At 34.6% G+C, this 18,982-nt stretch overlaps 3 protein-coding genes across 3 annotated transcripts; all 3 read right to left on the reverse strand.

Annotated features, from left to right (window-relative positions):
* Positions 1–1,297: 1,297 nt before the first annotated feature.
* LOC123717840 (para-nitrobenzyl esterase-like) lies at positions 1,298–5,452 on the reverse strand. The gene is made up of 3 exons (XM_045674080.1): positions 5,164–5,452; positions 2,537–3,816; positions 1,298–1,516 (listed from the first exon to the last, which is right to left on the reverse strand). The coding sequence occupies exons 1-3, from the start codon at positions 5,329–5,331 to the stop codon at positions 1,315–1,317; spliced, it is 1,650 nt and encodes a 549-aa protein (XP_045530036.1). The 5' UTR covers positions 5,332–5,452; the 3' UTR covers positions 1,298–1,314.
* Positions 5,453–6,677: 1,225 nt separating this feature from the next.
* LOC123717888 (cholinesterase 1-like) lies at positions 6,678–11,572 on the reverse strand. The gene is made up of 3 exons (XM_045674139.1): positions 11,375–11,572; positions 7,303–8,570; positions 6,678–6,902 (listed from the first exon to the last, which is right to left on the reverse strand). Exons 1-3 carry the CDS (start codon positions 11,537–11,539, stop codon positions 6,698–6,700), a joined length of 1,638 nt encoding a protein of 545 aa, XP_045530095.1. The 5' UTR covers positions 11,540–11,572; the 3' UTR covers positions 6,678–6,697.
* Positions 11,573–12,502: 930 nt separating this feature from the next.
* LOC123717880 (para-nitrobenzyl esterase-like) lies at positions 12,503–16,563 on the reverse strand. The gene is made up of 4 exons (XM_045674128.1): positions 16,337–16,563; positions 15,545–15,731; positions 13,658–14,937; positions 12,503–12,761 (listed from the first exon to the last, which is right to left on the reverse strand). The coding sequence occupies exons 2-4, from the start codon at positions 15,710–15,712 to the stop codon at positions 12,560–12,562; spliced, it is 1,650 nt and encodes a 549-aa protein (XP_045530084.1). The 5' UTR covers positions 15,713–15,731; positions 16,337–16,563; the 3' UTR covers positions 12,503–12,559.
* Between the last annotated feature and the right edge of the window lie 2,419 nt (positions 16,564–18,982).

Here is an 18,982-nt window from a genome sequence, read left to right on the forward strand (position 1 = left end):
TTGTCAGGACACATCACTGTTTCATTACGACACGTACTAATCACCTACATGTTTGTCTATGTCGTATGTTCTCTGTGAGTGTTCCGTTAGTTAGTATTAACGTAAATTTGTCCCTCTATAATTTAAAACTAAAGGATTAGTACCTTGCTCGCCAACATGCGCCAATGAAGTCCGGCCTTGTGTACCTGTTCAATGTTATTTACAACTGACTGAAGTCGCTCACTGAAAAGAAGATTACGGATTTCTCTTTGAAACAAAAAATGTGTGAATAATTGTATTCAATTATAGATAAATATAGAATTAATGATAAATTTTTTTGAGTAATCATTATTTCCCACACCCACCCTCGTGGTTATTTAAAAGCACGTTATTTTGAACTCTTGGTAATTTGATATTATCTCTGATCCCTTGAGTTTCCAATCATCGAGAGTCGACTGTAATTGTTATTTATACGTCATATCATTTATTCACAGATAGTTTAACCCATTACGCGAGTTAAACTTTATTTATTATAAGTCTGGCAAATGCGAGGTTTGACGAATGGATTTGGATGTGATATTAAGAAAAATAAATAATCACGATATAAAAATCTGGTCTAAAAAGTTTATATAATAATTACAATTTTTTTAAATTAAAAAATATTGCCTATACAATACACATGTAAGACGAACTATTCTACCAAAGACAATAAACTATAAATTTGTTCGTGTTGTGTGTTTTATGTGATCTTAAAATCAATTCGATTTGCTTAATTCGCGCGCGTTCCCATTATATACAAACGTATAAGTACAAAACGTATAAGTATGCTTTGTAAACTGTGTACAATTAAGTATCTTATCGCAATCCGTCAATATATTCCATAACCAATGTAAAAAGAGTAAGTCTGCTCTCTTAAGTCTTTAGTGCTTATATCTTGGCTTTCTTTTGATGTCTTTGTTTATTTTTTATCGTGTGTAATTTCCTTACCTTTTAGTTGAAACTGGCATAAAGTCAAATTATTATGAACTTCAAACAGTTTTTTTTGAGTTTATGCACTGGTATATAGAGATTTAGGCCAATTTGAAAACAGTAGTATATTTCAAACACAGACTAGTCAACTAGTATCCTCTGTAAGAATGCCAAAAACAATAGAATTCAATACGGTCTAAACTTGGATCAACCGCAGCCCTCGGCTTAGACCTTCCACCGTCTTACAATAACGACTCTTGAGTCTTAACTATGACACACGCTTCTATATGCCACAGAAGACTCTCTCTGTATTTACCCCAAGACGTAGCGAAAGTAAATAAAAACATAATAAATTTATATATTCATTTAAAGTTCAAATCTTTTTACAATATTTTGTGGTGGTGACGGGTGGCGATAGTGCTGTTCGTAGATTTCATCCCAAAATAATGCTCGTTCCTTTAGAAGCGATCCTTTTAGCTGAAGAGGGTTATTAAGCTCCATGTGTGGAGACCAGTCATTGCCAACTGGCGGCCATGATGGGAAGTTTGAACCTTTGGGTACTGGTTGCCTGTAAAAATATATAATCTTAACATTGATAGCACTATTTCATCAGGTAGGATTTATAGTCTAGATTAAATGAGAAAAATACTCCCGTATGACAAAGTTCATGTCAGCGTGCGATAGAAAGAAGTATTCTTAGAATAAAAGTGACAAACAGAAAAGTGTTTTATTTACTTAAGATGTCATGTGGAACGTGGTGTAATGGTTGCAGCTCGTTACAAACGTTGTGCAATCCAAAAAAAACTTGGCAATTAAAAAGAGCGGCGGAGAATTGTTAAATGGCATACAATAGGGTGGAAAATGCTGGAGGAGTCCTTGTACCGCATCTTACATAATAAAATTGTATATATTCTATATTGTATTACAGTAGGATGTAGATATAAAAAGGCTTAATTATTATTATTATTTTTGGTTACTGCTTACTTTACGATCGGATCATGGACATGCCTGAACATGTCGATTCATGATCCTTGAAAACTGTACACGGGCCTAAGGCAAGACAACAATTTTTTTTATATTACTATCTCGTAGAAATTTGTGGCAGTATTTAATATTACTATTTTTTGCAAGAAACAAATGAATTTCGAGTCTAACAATCTGAAATCTTCGTGTAACTGTTTTGGGATTGTTCCGGTGTTAATTTTAGTTTCCGCACTTAGACTGTCACACTTTACGCACAACGGATCTATGGTGCGTAAAGTCCTAGCTAACTAAGCGAGCCTAAATTCTTCCAAAAGCACAGAAGCCTCCTTGGGACTTCGCAGGCATCACGGAGCGACCGCACTGTACCGAGGATTTCTGCACGTTGTTTAGCCACAGCCTCGTTTTCCAGTACTACGTGGATGACTGATTCCTCTATATTTCGGTCACATTCTTTTTATTTAATTTTAAGATTATTATCATGACATAGTACTATTTGATTCTAAATTCGGGAGTCAATATTTAGAGTTAAGCGTCGACTCTGCAACTTATCATATATACCTGGCTTTTAGGCTTGAAATTGTTGTTAAAGTATACAAAAACATACCCAGTTTTTACAAAGTTGTTCCAAAGTTCGCGGACGATTTTCTTCATTTCCCTCGCCTCTGGTGGAAAAGGTTTAACATCAACATGAGCGAAATTGCCATCACCTACATCAACGGATTGAGAACAATGCGTGGCACCTCGTACATTAGTATGTAGGACGACTGGCAAATCGTCGTAAACGAAAACATATTCATACAGATATATTTTATCATGACCAGCGTCCAAGTGCAGCCTAATAGATCTCAAAGTTGAGTATGTAAAGAGGACATCAGAGAAGAAGTCCACATAACTAAGAGTATTTTCGTCAGTGACCTTACCACCGAAGTAAAATTCTTTTATTTCATTCGCAACGATCTCCTTTTCCTCTTCGCTATTAAATTGAAGGTCTGGAGGCAGAAACTCGGAAAAGTTATCGTTCATCTTATTCTTCCATTCTTCAAATAGTGTCGACCTCATCAAACCCTCCATATTAGCAAATCCATACAACATTGGCACTTTATTGTATCTTCCACTCTTCAAGATGTTTACTGGACTATCGGTAAGGAATTCCTCTCCCTCTGTATTACGTTCAACACACGGGGAGAATAAGAAAGTTGAATCTGGACGAGAGATGAGATCGAATTGCTTTGACGTCAGAATTTCGTATGAAACAGTTTTGTAAAATTCTTCAAGGGAATTTACATCATCCATTGTGAAATTGAGTATTTTTCCGTATTCTTTTGCATTCTTAATCGGATCTGTTTGTACGCCCCATGCGGCTGTATTTGCTCCACTTTCAGGTATCACTTTGTTGAACAATCCCTTGGCCATATCCGACAACATCAGTAAATCAACAGCCATAGATCCAGCACTATAGCCAGCGATTGTTACATCATCGGAATCTCCTCCGAAATTTGCTATATTTTCTTTGACCCAGCGTAGTAAAGCTACTTGGTCTTTCATCCCAGCGTTACCGGGGATATCATCTGTTCCCATACATAGGAATCCATGGGCGCCTAGACGGTAGTTGAAAGTGACCACTATTATATCATTCGTTTTAACAAACTGTTTGTAGGTTAGGAAATTCCCATGTCCAACGATAAAGGCTCCACCGTGTACATAGACAATCACTGGTAAATTAGTCTTCTTGGTATCCGGCACAAATATATTTGCTATAAGACAGTCTTCTGTTATTGTTACTGTTTGGTTGGGAATAGATAACAGGTGTGTTGATTGAGGGCATACTATTCCTTTATTTATGGCTTCTAAAAGGAAAGATCGATTTGAGGCTGGTAACGGTGCCTGTAAACAGATTAATACTTGAGAATGGCTGAAAATATAGCATAGGGTGTATAGCAAGATGCAAAGATAAGAGAAAAGATTCCCTTGGTTCTTTTCTCTTATCTTTGCATATCTTTGCAGAAGGACAAGAAAAAACGTGCCCTAAAAAGGTGGATAGAACCTATAGAAGCGATCGCAGGACGCGAATGGAGAAAGAATGCCACGACCATGGCTTTTGGAAAAACCTGGAGGAGGCGTTTATCCGTGAAGGGGTTCGGATGGACGGTACTGAAGGAAGGTAGGATATTATAACAAGAAATAAAATGTAATGCTGAGAAATTAAATATTAGTATTAATTAGTACATACACTGGTTTTGTAATTATTATAAAAGCTGTAGGTTACCTAAATAAAAATAAGTAAGACTTTCGTCTCTTTCTGTTTAATTATATTTACGCTGTGATGCGAAAAATTTATTACTTTGTTTTATATTTAGTCAGGTTTCGTTTGTATAAAGTTTGTCATTATCTATTAAATAAGTGCTTCGTCATTACTTACGTAACGTAACGATATCTAGACGATATCTATCAAGTATCTTTTATTTTATTACAATAATTAAAATCAAAATGTGATTAGGAGATTATGATATTCATAAACATATTGTAAAAAAATGTGTGCATGTACTAGTGTACACACGTAAGAAGGGAAACTTCTTTATGACCTTATTTGTCGAAAAATGATCTACTATAATCAACTTGATAGAAATTGTTTAAATTAGATAAAGTTTAACAAAAGGCTTTTATTATCATAGACATTCAGAATACAAATAATACAACTATTTCATTTTACCTTATTACTACTAAGATTATTACAGAAATTCGTTAATTGTAATAGAATTATTACTATCATTGTTATTGCTATTGTATATTTTTGTTATTAGTAGTAGGGACAAGAAAAAGATGGCGCGTAACCGGTATTTTTTTCCAACGCCGATAAAAAAGGTTTTACTTCAAAAACTTTGCGATTTGAATATTGCCCGCTCTTCTTGTCTCTACGGCCTTGATTTGAGAACTGGCAGTTAATGTAAGTATAGAAGCGCTATTGTTTACTAACGGTCATAATATGAACAATAAATGTTGACTTGTATTTGCTTAAGTTAGCGCCTGTAATTATTATAGGCACGAATAATCTGCGTAAATCGCCAATGTATAGGGTTTTAGCTAACTTGAATAAAGTTTAGGTATGAGGAAATATTTTAGTTAAACAATGTAATCTATTTTGTCCATGTATATTATCTGTTTTCTTTTATAATACGTATATGTGTTGCTGTAAGATATCTTAAATAAATAAATAGTTAGCTATAAGCTCACCTTAAATCGATTCCTACCAGTAGGCGCTTTCGCATACGGTATACTGTAGAAGGCATACAGCCCATTTTCTGTGTAACCCTTGACTGGACCCTGAGCAGTTTCTATAACCCGTGAATCCGCATAGTATGTGCAAATGCATGCCAAAAATATAAACACACAACACCTCATTACGACGTTACACGCAAGACTGTTGTGATCAGATATGTATTATATCGTAATTATTAATTTGCGTGGAGGAATGGATCCAGGGAGAAAATCAATAAATCATAGACTGGACTAGAAATTTCCAATGCTTAGAGGGTTTGTCAATGGAGACAGAAGCAATTAGCAAACAAGTTCCTGGACACCGGTGTTGGACTATGTAACTCTGAATAGCGATCCCGACTTTTAAATTGAATTTTTGTACCATATAGTCCATTTGTACCAAGTCATAGGAAAAAAAATATTTATATCAAATTAAAAACGAATAACAAATGTGCTCTGTTTGTGTCACATGTTTAAATAACGCAATATGACATTAAAGATTTATTATCTATGCCGTGCACAGATTATAAAGATATGTATTATCTGTTATGCTATTCTTCAGTACATAAACTAGTATATACATACAATTACTATCTTGCGCACGCCTAATATGGCAAAGCAAATAGTAAACGTATATCGTATTAAGTTAATCATGAAATTATATACATATCATAGAAATATATTAAAAAACAATATAATTCATAATAAAGACAATTTATTAGTAACAACTTAAAACATGAAGTTCCTGAAATCGACCAACCCAGCAGAAGTTACATATCACTGCCGTGTAATGCTTTCAAGGGGATGGTGATTTAATTTTTAAAGGCAAAGCTTTTATGCATTAGTATTTAGAACATAAGTTTTGACAACAATTATAAATAATATAACTGTTATTTTATGACATAATGTTAGCTAATATGACATCTGTATGATTATTGCTGATTTGAAGAAATCAATCAATCAATGTATCAGTTTCTTCACAAATTAACGATTGATTATTAATAATAATTAATAATAATATTAATATAGTTAGCTGCAACTATGAAAAATAACATTATTAACTGTTTTAGGAAGTGTTAGGTATCTTTTTCAGCATCTTTAGTGTTTAAAGGCCGGCAACGCACTCGCGAGCCCTCTGGCATTGAGAGTGTCCATGGGCGGCGGTATCACTTAACATCAGGTGAGCCTCCTGCCCGTTTGCCCCCTATTTTATAAAAAAAAACCTTACTTTAACCTCGCTTAAAGCTTAATATCGAAATTGTATGTATCTTATAAATCAAATTTGGTTGGTTCTCTCTCTCTCTGAGGTCGTAGGTTCGATCCCCGGCTGTGTACCAAAGGACTTTCTTTCTATTAAAATAGGATCGAACGGCTAAATAAATTAGAGGCCCAAACCTATAAGGTGGTAGCGCCATTGGTTTTTTTAAAATATTATTTATTATATGAGTTATTTTAGAATATAGTTAGTGAGGCTTATGAAAACATAAATAGCGTGTTTGGGATTGTCTATTTATAATTCAGTACGTGTTGACAATTTAATCTTCGAAGCTGAAGGATGGCGATAGTGCTTTTCATATATCTCGTCCCAAAAGACCATTCGTTCTTGAAGTAATACACCGCTTAAATAGAGTGGATCATCAATCACCATATGGGGTGAAAGATCCTTGCCCACTGGAGGCCACGATGGAAATTCTGAACCTTCTGGAACTGGTTTCCTGAAAGCAGCAAATTAGTGTGTTATATAGAAGAAGACTATGAGAGCCTACTGGCTACAGCGTGCAACACTCATCCCTTAGGTAGTAGGTTCGATCCCTGGCTGTGCACCAATGAACTTTCAGTCTATTTGTCCGTCCTCGAACGGTGAAGGAAAACATCGTGAGGAAACCAGTGTGTCTTACACCCAAAGAGTCGACAACGTGTGTCAGGCAAAGGAGACTGATCACCTTATTAACAAATGATCATGAAACAGATATAGAAATCTGAGCCCCAGATCTAAAATTGTTTTAGTGCCACTGAATTTTATTTTTTATACAAATTCATTTGGCCTGTCGCCAATCCATGCCACCTTATCCATATCAGCAATGGTGGATAACTACTTTTGTAACACAAACTTACCCCATTGTTATAAAGTTGTACCAAAGTTCCCGAGTTATTCTTTTCATTTCTCTACATTCCTTCGGGAATACGCCATCATCTCTAAGCGTCAAGTTGCCATCTCCCACATGCAGCGATTGAGCACAATGATCAGCTCCTCGTATGTGTGTGTAAGGAACATATGGTACATCGTCATGTACAAATGAAAATTCATATAAATATATGTTGTCATGACCTGCATCAACATGCATCTTTAAAGATCTTAGCATTGGGTAAGCGATGACAATATCCGTGAAGAAGTTAATATAATCTACGATTTTAGTTTTGTCAATTGGTGAAGTACCAAAATAGAACTTTTTCACCTTCTGAATAGTTTCGTCATCTAAATCCAGGTCTAGAGGTATAAAATCAGAAAATTTCTCATTCATTCTCACCGACCAATCGTCAAAAACATCTTTTCTCAACAAACCTTCCATCTTCGCAAATCCAAACAGCATTGGCACTCTACTATAATTTCCACTCTTCAGTATATTTACCGGACTCTCAGTTAGGAACATATCACCAGAACCCTTCTCCAGACATGGGCCAAGGCTTATTGATGAGTGCGTCTGATTCATGAGCTCCATTCCTTTAGACGCTAAAATTTCATAAGACACCGTTTTATAGAATTCTTCAAGCGCATTTAAGTCCTGATAATTGGAAAAATTTAACATTTTTGCATATTCTTGAGATACCCAGATTGGATCTTTCTGAACGGCCCACGGTGCGACGGCCGCACCACTTTCTGGTACGACCTTATTGAATAATCCTTGTGACATTGGCGATAGCATCAGTAAATGAACTGACGCTGCTCCAGCACTGCCGCCAGTAATTGTGATATCATCAGGGTTTCCACCGAAGTTAGCTATGTTTGCTTTAACCCAACGTAGGAGAGCGACTTGGTCCTTCATGCCGGAATTTCCGGGTACGTCATCCGTTCCGAGACAAAGAAATCCATGAGCCCCAAGTCGGTAGTTGAATGTGACTACAATTAGCTCTCTGCCTTTGATTAAGTTCTTGTATGTTAGCAGATTGCCGTCGCCTATTACAAACCCACCACCATGAACACTAACCATGACTGGTAAATTTGTTTTAGTTGTATCCGGTGCAAATATATTGGCAATAAGGCAGTCTTCAGTCATAAGTAAACTGCGATTAAAAAGCATCCAAATATCCTTCGGTTGAGGGCACACAATGCCTTTATCAACAGCATCTAGGAGATAAGTTCTTTGAGATGCGGGTAATGCTGGCTGAAAAGCAAATAATAATGGAACTGTTAATAAACCATTTATAATTTATTATATTTATTTTCTCTATGTCATCGTAATGATATCCCATTAAATGTTGTGCACACTTGTTATTGATGCACATGCATGTTTCGTGTTGTTATATGTCGTGTGTTTTCTGTAAGTGTTTGAATGTGTTTCATTTGTGTGCCTTTTAAAATAAATAAATAATTGACAGTTATTATAGAATAGGGCAATGAAAATAAAAAAAATGGGTCATATTTTCAACTTTATATAGGGACTATATATCATATCGCTTGCCGCGGGGAACAAAGTCGTAAAGCACTATTAGGACAGTTTTAATGTCTTAATTTTTCACTTCCTCAGGCGATGTACTATAACTGTTCTTTTCATAACTTTTGCAACACATTTTATTTAAAAAAAAACACGAAGATGTCTTTATTATTTAATGGACAACGTTAGTAATCGTTTACTAAATTTTACTTGTCTGCAATAAATTTCAACATTCATATAGATAGTTTTAGTTTAGAGGGTAATGCTACGAAATAATCATAAAAGTTAATGCGACAGTTTAAAAACAAAAAAGAATAATAAAACATCCTGCAACGTCATAATATATCCGCAAAATGAGTGTTTATATATTATTACGTTCTAGACACAGTCAAAATGTGCCATCGAAATGTGCGCTGTGCTGTGTCGTCCGTAATTATGTTTAAACCGTGAAATAATTGTAAAAAGCTTTTGCTCTTTAGTCTAATTAGACAAATTACTATAACGAACATTTATTTATTTTTAACTATTTACACGCAATACAAAAAAAAAATCGTCAAAAAGGAAAAAATAGCTGTCTTCTATATATATAAATGAATCCCCATTTCCCTTGGTCACGGCATAACACGTGAACGGCTGGAACGATTTCGCTAGTTCCTTTTTGTTGTGTTTGTTATTGTCAGGGGAAGGTTTTTATGAAAGAAAAAGCTAAGAAAATACTTAACCTCCATATTAAGTAATAATGACTTTTGATAGCTTTTATTTTTAAATTTCATTAAAACTTTTTGATGTAACCTTATGGCGTTTGACATATCATTGACAGAATGCGTTCTGCAAACATCGTCAAAGAGGATGTCAGAAAAATTTATATCGTTTAAAACAAATCCTTCAATCAGAGTTATTATATTGATAAAATACATATAAAATAATTGCAGGTCTTAATTGTTCGTGGCATTAATCTTGAAAATCTATGTTTTTCAAATCGCCAGTTATATATGTCGCCTGTTCCCATGTCGGTATATGAACAAAACTATTTTATACTCGCCAGAAAAACAAACATAGAATGTTGTTTATCATAAAGCATTGTTAGTTAATTATACCAATTTGAAATCAATACTCATAGTTAAGATAGGACAACGTCTGTCCGCTAGTATGCACTTAACTTATTTGTAATGCGTCTTATATAACTATTATTTACAATGTAAGTTAAAGTCTAGATTAATATATATTATTACTGTTTGATATAACGATAGTAACTGCAGTATTATCATTATTTCATGTCAGTAAGTATATACTTTTTACCTTGTTATTTACATTATTATAAAGTAATTTACTAAATTATATATCTCGTTAACACGTAAACCTAACAGTACCTATGACACATTCTATTCACGGCTGTAAACAATGGTATTTTCTATAACAATGTGTAGATACCTTAAGGTAATACTAGATTGTATTGTCTTTTGTTAACATAGCTTTTACACATTAAGAAAAACACTTTTTGGCATTTGTAGTATAATTATACATAGCATCAATCCGTTCAAAAATTGTTTTTCTTAATAGTAGATTGTCTATACACGAGCACTTTAACGCCAAGTTTGATGCCATTTCAATTACTTAGAGCTAAGCTCGACTCTGGAGTTGGCCCTTAGAGTGAGATGTAGCAAAGAATACATTTAATATGTAGTCAATCAGACGTAGCAAATCTCGTTTAGGCTTTTATCCGCGACTAACGGAAGTGCGAGACTCGTGAATTGCCTAGAGGACGAAAGTTCACTGCAATGAGCGAAGTAAGGAATGAGGGACCTCGATTGAAGCTTCGTTTTTACCCCAATTTGTTGTAAGAGATCCGGAAGATCTAACCCTTGATTTTCGTCGGGTATGGTCGAAGTATCATCAACTTATGTCAGTAACTGCTTAAGTTAACTCCAGTGCCCGTCATCTGTTACTCTCAGTAGACCAGAAAACAACTGAACAACAGGGGGGGGGGCTCACCTGATGTTAAGCCCATAGATCTATTTCCAGAGGACTCACAAGATGCCCGTCTATTAAGAATTTGTACGCGCTTTTCTTGAAGGATCCTAAGTGGAATTGGTTGGAAAATACTCCTGTTGGCAGCTGGTTCCACATATAGGTGAAGCGCGGCACAAAACGAACTGAAAAAACGCTCGTGTGGAACGACATATATGAAGTTACCCAACACTAAGCATAGATGGCGCAAAATTAAAGTACGCTTGCAATTGAGATGTTAAAAATCTTTCTGTTATTTAAAAACTTATAATTCAATGTGTAAATATGTTATATAAGTCCTTAAAATATATTTATTAATTAATTTAAACTGTAACGATAGTATTTTTGGGAGGTACATATTAGGGCGACGTTAAATCACACTGCACGGCAAAGATACAAGCAAGCAGCAAGCCGCGGAAGCAAAGAGGTTCTTTGTTGTCTGAATCAGAAATCATCCAAAGCCTGCAGTGCGGCACTTGAGTATAAAAGGAATCCAGCGTGAACTGGTGAACTTATTAATAAGTTACCTTGAATCGATCTCTCCCTGTCGGAGCTTTCGCGTAGGGTATATTATAAAAGCCATACACTCCGCCATCCTTGTATCCTTTCACAGGACCTTCTGACGTGTCAACAACACGATAATCTACACATTGGCAGACACAAATGAACGTAAAAAATAAAAATATTAGCATTGCGACACGTCGTGCTTCAAACACTATCGAGTATCAAACCGGTTTTATCTTCAAAGATTATCTTTTTGCTTTGATTCAATGTGTTTATCATATTTGGTAATTACCTAATGGTTACACACATGAATACAGTTACACTTAACTGTGGCTGTTGTTTCAAACAATTGCAGCTATTAAACAATTTCAAAACACAATAATTTACTTACATAATATTATTTTTCTATTAGGCAAGCAGATGCTGATCGCATTAATTATACACTATGTATAATTAAGTTTTTATGAAATTTTTAAACATTATGTACCTAAAATATTATCAGATACGATACTGAGACTGATATTTTTTTAAAGGTGGGTAAAAGTCATGTGTTGAGGAAGGTACTTCCTCTCCCACTTAAAGAGAGGATCTTCTTCCTATTCACTGACTTTCCGAAGGACCCAGTGGCCATAGGTTAAGGTAAGTTAAGGCTGTTTTGGCGAGCATAGCTCTGCCGGAAGTGGGTCTTTGCCTCGACTAGCACAAGGCACAAGTGATAATCATCGCGCATTTTTTTTGTAATAAGACTTGACAAGGTCTACTATAATCACATTATAATTTGTTTAGTTGACTAAATAAAGTGCCATTACGGATGCCCTATGCTGCAATTATTAAGACAACAGTAAGTTTTTCAATTGTTCGATAAAAATACAAACCACGGTTAAAAGCCTCCCCAAGGCCTTTCACAATTGTCTATCTTTTGCTATCTACCCGTCTTCGCAATTTCGGTAAGTATTTACAAATAAAACAATACACATACACAAAGAAAAACAACAAAATGTTCAAAATTTATTAGTAAAAGATTAAACATTATTCGATTAATCATATTTTTTACCAAATTACTACGGGTTACAAAAAGACGAAGGTCTTTTTAGGAATTTTAAATAACCCAAAGATTTGGTGATTGATTTAAAAAATATATACGCGAAAAGCAAAAATGTATAAACCCCTCCCAAATATGTTGTAATCATAAACCTAAGTGAGTGTATTTAAAGTTCAAATCTTTTTACAATATTTTGTGGTGGTGACGGGTGGCGATAGTGCTGTTCGTAGATTTCATCCCAAAATAATGCTCGTTCTTTTAGAAGCGATCCTTTTAGCTGAAGAGGGTAATTAAGCTCCATGTGTGGAGACCAGTCGTTGCCAACTGGCGGCCATGATGGAAAGTTTGAACCTTGAGGTACTGGTTGCCTGTAAAAATATATAATCTAAACTTTGATAGCTCTATTTCATCAGGTAAGATAGTATAGATTAAATGAGTAATATGTCTCCCGTAGTTCGTAGCACAAAGTTCGTGCCAACGTGCGACCGAAAGAATTAAACTAAGTGACAAACAAAAAGGTGTCTGCTAAAAAAAAACCAATATTTCTCTTGTATTGCATTGCAATTCAGTAATCTGTGAAATTAGCTAACTCTTTAGTTTTTAGTTTTTTTTGAAGTGAAACTTCTTTAGGCGCATGAGGGTAAAATTTTGACGAAAACGTCACGAAGATGTGCAGCGTTTTTGTCGATGAAAATGGAAAGAGCTATAGAGACCGATCGAGAGTGAGAAAAATACACGCTATTGGTTGATGTATTCGTTTAGTAGTTACATATTAGAACTTACTTATCATTAGCACGTATACAGTGTGTAAACAGTGTGAATATAGATGTACAAAGACATGGAGTGATCATATACATGATCAGTACATGATCATGTATTGGGGCTTTTACCTTAGTAATAATTAATTTTCCAGAAGAAGAAGTTTCACTTCTGACAATGGATTTTGCCAGGTCTAACAATTTGATAGGTCCGTGTAACTGTTTCCAGTACTGGACAAAATAATAGGGACTATCGATGCTTTGTTGAGGGTTCACATCCTCTTAGTTCTATTTTTAAGATTATTTTTATGACAAGGTTTTTTTCGACATACGGGTGTCCAAATTTAGCGTTAAGTGACTGTGACTCTTATCGTGATTTTTAACAGTGTCTTTATAACTTGGTTTAAAAGTAACACTGGTCTTTCAATTAGTAAAAACAGTTGGTTTAGTAAATAAAAATGATATTTAACTTGAAATTGTTGTTATGAAAGTATACAAAAACATACCCAGTTTTTACAAAGTTGTTCCAAAGTTCGCGGACGATTTTCTTCATTTCCCTCGCCTCTGGTGGAAAAGGCTTAACATCAACATGAGCGAAATTGCCATCACCTACATCAACGGATTGAGAACAATGCGTGGCACCTCGTACATTAGTATGTAGGACGACTGGCAAATCGTCGTAAACGAAAACATATTCATATAGATATATTTTATCATGACCAGCGTCCAAATGCAGCCTAATAGATTTTAAAGTTGAGTATGTAAAGAGGACATCAGAGAAGAAGTCCACATAACTAAGAGTATTTTCGTCAGTGACCTTACCACCGAAGTAAAATTCTTTTATTTTATTCGCAACAGTCTTCTTTTCCTCTTCGCTATTAAATTGAAGGTCTGGAGGCAGAAACTCAGTAAAGTTTTCGTTCATTTTATTCTTCCATTCCTCAAATAGTGTCGTCCTCATCAAACCCTCCATATTAGAAAATCCATACAACATTGGGACTTTATTGTATCTTCCACTCTTCAAGATGTTTACTGGGCTATCAGTAAGGAATTCCTCTCCCTCTGTATTACGTTCAACACACGGGGAGAATAATAAAGTTGAATCTGGACGAGAGAAGAGATCGAATTGCTTTGACGTCAGAATTTCGTATGAAACGGTTTTGTAAAATTCTTCAAGGGAATTTACATCATCCATTGTGAAATTGAGTATTTTTCCGTATTCTTTTGCATTCTTAATCGGATCTGTTTGTACGCCCCATGCGACTGTATTTGCTCCACTTTCAGGTATCACTTTGTTAAACAATCCCTTTGCCATATCCGACAACATCAGTAAATCAACAGCCACAGATCCAGCACTATAGCCAGCGATTGTTACATCATCGTAATCTCCTCCGAAATTTGCTATATTTTCTTTGACCCAGCGTAGTAAAGCTACTTGGTCTTTCATCCCAGCGTTACCGGGGATATCATCTGTTCCCATACATAGGAATCCGTGGGCGCCTAGACGGTAGTTGAAAGTGACCACTATAATATTATTCGTTTTAGCAAACTGTTTGTAGGTTAGGAAATTCCCATGTCCAACGATAAAGCCTCCACCGTGTACATAGACAATCACTGGTAAATTAGTCTTCTTGGTATCCGGCACAAATATATTTGCGATAAGACAGTCTTCGGTTATTGTTACTGTTTGGTTATACATAGATAGCAGTTCTGTTGATTGAGGGCATACTATTCCTTTATTTATGGCTTCTAAAACGTAAGATCGATTTGAGGCTGGTAACGGTGCCTGTAAACAGATTATCACTTTAGTATGGCTTAAAATATCTCATAAGGAAAACAAGCAAGATGCACAAATTGTAGGTGGACTTTAAAAACAACTATATGGATAGGACCAAGGTAAGAGGAAGAGGATGCCCTAAATAAAGCTGGATAAATAGAACATATAGAAGCAATAGCAGGAACCGAATGGAGATAGAAATCCATTGATAGAGATAATTGGAAAAGACTAGGTACTGAAGAAAGCTAGAATATTAGGGTAACAAGAAGAAAATGTATATAACAAATCTAAGCTGTATAAGCTACTTTTGTAATGGTTGGATTAAATAATATTATATTACATACATTTGAGGTTTAAAACTGTAAACTACCTTAATAAAAATAAATAAAACTATTTCCTTTGTTTCTGTTTAATTGTGTTTAAGCTGTGAAGCAAAAATATTAATATTTTGGTTATATTGGTTAATATTATAAATTTAGTCAGGTTTAGTGTGTACGAAGCATATCGTTTTTATCGTTATCTATTTAAGTAACGCACTAATTGCTAATTACGTTCTCAAGAAAGAATTCTAAGATTGATAATAATTATGTTATGCCAATTATTGCTATAGCAATACCTTAAATCTATCTATTCCTGTTGGAGCTCTCGCATATGGAATATTATAGAAGACGTACATCCCACTGCCATCCTGGTAGCCCTTGACTGGGCCCTGAGCCGTGAACATAACCCGTGACTCAGAGTATGCGCAAACGCACGCGCAGAGTATGAAAACACGACTCCACATAACGACGGACCTTAGAATACTACAACGATATTATCCAAACATTCAACACATTACATTGAAACAGAGATCACACTTAGGGCCTTTATTCTTTATAATTTTTGTAAATGACTTAGCATATAATTTAAAGTGCAATTTTAAAATGTATGCTGATGATTTAAAATTATACTAACGTATTCAACAAGATATCGACAGTGATTTTCTGCAGGAGCAACTAAACAGAGTCAACATATGGTGCGGGCTGAATAGAATGATTTTAAATGAAGGAAAGTGCTGCTGCATTAAGTTTTCGAAGAAAAAGACATCTTCACCATTAACATACTGCATAAGGGGCCAGAAACTTCAAGAGGTTAAAAGCATGATTTGGGTGTCATAATGGATAGTTCACTAAGTTTTAGGGAGCCCATAGATAATATTATAAAATGATCCTTAAAGCTCTCTGGTTTTATCTCCAGAATTACAGGGATCTTTACCATCTATATCTTTACTATCTTTAACAGCCTCGTTAGAAGCATATTAGAGTTCAACAGGTGTGTCTGGTCTCCAATTTATTTAACCCATTCAGCGAGGCTGGAGAGGGTGCAAAAAAAGTTTTTATACCATTTATCCTTTAAAAATAATTAATACCTTTATACCTTGGAATCTCTGAGCGTTCGTAGGGCAAACATCGACTCCCTATACCTATTTAAGGTAATTAACGGACTTGTGGATTGCCCAGAAATTTTAGAACGTTTATACATACAAGTTCCTCGGGTCGGGAGTCGTTTGTACAATCGAAGATGTTTTCACATCCCACATTGTCGAACAAACGTTGCCAGAAACTCTCCATTTAATAGGTTATGTCGCTACCATAATGAAATTGCACAGAGTTTTGACATTTTTCATGGTTCTCTGGCCTCAGCTAAGAGTAGAATTAGGTCACAGTACCGATAATTTATTTTCTTAGTTTAAATAGTTTAATTCTTTTACAGTTTGTATTTAAATTTTAATGGTTGTTTGTATTAACACTGTATATTGTATCTAATTGATTTTGCTGGTCGTGTCCACATGTTATAGGGACGGCACCGATTTTTATATATTTTTTTTGTATCTATGTCAATTTATATCATGTGTTTACTAACTAAACTACACTAAAACTAACTAAACTAACATTAGTTTTTTATTTTGTTTCCTGAGCAATATATTAAGAGGACAACCTGGTGATTATATCACATGAGTTCAAGGACGATGTTTAAAAAGTAATTTAGTTATGTTAAAAAAAGGCAGAAAACAATTCTTAACACGCACGATGTAATTTGGACAAAGAATATAATCTTGGCCACTTATTTATCGCCATATTTTTGTTTAAGAAATCCTAAGCTGGTAGAGTAACACAATTTAAAACAGTTTTGTAACATTAGATATAAATATCTATTTTCGAGCCTGTCTCATGTTTGTAGTTTGTGGTAATTGTCTTATATATACTGCCATCTTAAATAACCATTTTATTTTCACACGTGTAAATCCTTTTTATAACATATTTTCATAAGTATTTGTGATTATTGAAAAAAATAAATATTGCCAGATTTGTTTTAGTTTTATATTTATCAATTTTAAATATTTAAAAATAACATTAGTACATCCCCTGCAAAGTATGTTCGTGTCTAAAATGAAATTCAGAATACAGTGAAATGGCGTGAAGAGCTCGGTAGAGCACTTATAACACTTCGAGCGATGGATTAAAACGACTAGAGATTTTATAAAAATGTTTTAAAAACTGTTACATATTATTTAGTTTATTAAGAGCTGTTGGTCTAGAGTGTTTCCCAACGAAGTGTATGTATACAATAATAGTAAGAAGTTTACTAGGATAGAACTTACGCACGATGTTAATACTTGGAACAAATGCAGACTGCAATTTCCCCGTGCTAGTTTAAAGTTCTAGTGCTAAAGTTAGTAATTCATTTTTGGGAAAAGGGATACTCTTCTTTAATCCCAGAGGCTCTTTTATCTCTGCATTTTAATAAATTTAAGAAATGTATTAAAGAACAGCTGTTTTAAAAGGCTTAATACAAGGTTAACCATTATCCAGTTGATAAAAGGGCCTGGGACTAGTGCTGGACGGGCTACTTCTAATAAATTTGCGATATTTGTTTTAAAATAGTGTTGTTTGATGATTTGCTATTTTAAAAGAGTGGCGAGTTTTTTTACGCCGGCTTTTTCTCTACATCCTCTGTCTTCTTTGCCGTCTGATTAAAATTTAATGACGTGGAATAAGTGATACTTGTATCTTATGTTCCATAATAAATATATTTTATTTTTTATTCATTTTAACGTTTTTTGTACCCAATAGTAAAACGTTTCGTGATCACCCAGTGACTCTTTACGTAAAACTTACCATTATGTGGTATAAAGTACTGACAAGTGGAAAATAGTGATTTCGTCCTAAAACCTATCGTAAAAATTAATTAAGTGAACAATTTAATCTCTTAATCTTGTATAAGATGAGGGAGGGAGACAATAAAATGGTGTGTTTACCAAACCATTGTCTAAGGATTTTCAACCAAGACCTGCGTCTACGGACAGGTCTCCTACTACCTGCCACTTTGCCAGTAAGTACACTTATGAACCAAAAGGGTGGAGCGAACGAGAATATCTGGCAATAAACCTTTCGCCACTCTTTGTAATCACCAATTGTACAAGCAACTTCTTTAGAACTTTTAACTTTTATCAAATTAGTTTTAAAGGAAAGTATTTATTTATTAAGACTTCGTTACATTACAATTTCAAAAATTAAATTGAACATAATTAAATCAAAAGGAGGGCAACTGGCGGCCATATCGCCTTCGAGCGATCTCTTCCAGGCAACCAGATGTGAGTACAGATTTTTTTTTAATTACATAAGATAGGCAAGAAGTGCAAAAATACATGTTACACACAGTTATTAAGACAAAATTTAAGAGGAACAAAATAACAAACTAAACTAAAAAGATCATGCATTAAAAATAAAAAGTAAAAAGATACATAAATCTCGATAATTTAAGATAAGTCTCACGTCAGTTAGAAGTTAGTAAGAAAGTTAGGGTTACAATGTGGACAGGCAACTAGTCTTTTTTATAAAACAAATTTAATACGCCTTATTGAAATAAATGATTTGACTTTGCTTTGACGTGCCTAACCTGACATATTGAAAGTATTATGGATAAATAAATAAACATCATGCCCGTTTGCCCCTGTTCTATAAAAAAACACATAATCTACTTATGTACTTTGAGCAGTTATTCGTTATACGAA

Source organism: Pieris brassicae, chromosome 13 (assembly GCF_905147105.1).
Source record: "Pieris brassicae chromosome 13, ilPieBrab1.1, whole genome shotgun sequence".
In the NCBI taxonomy this organism is placed as follows: Eukaryota; Metazoa; Arthropoda; class Insecta; order Lepidoptera; family Pieridae; genus Pieris; species Pieris brassicae.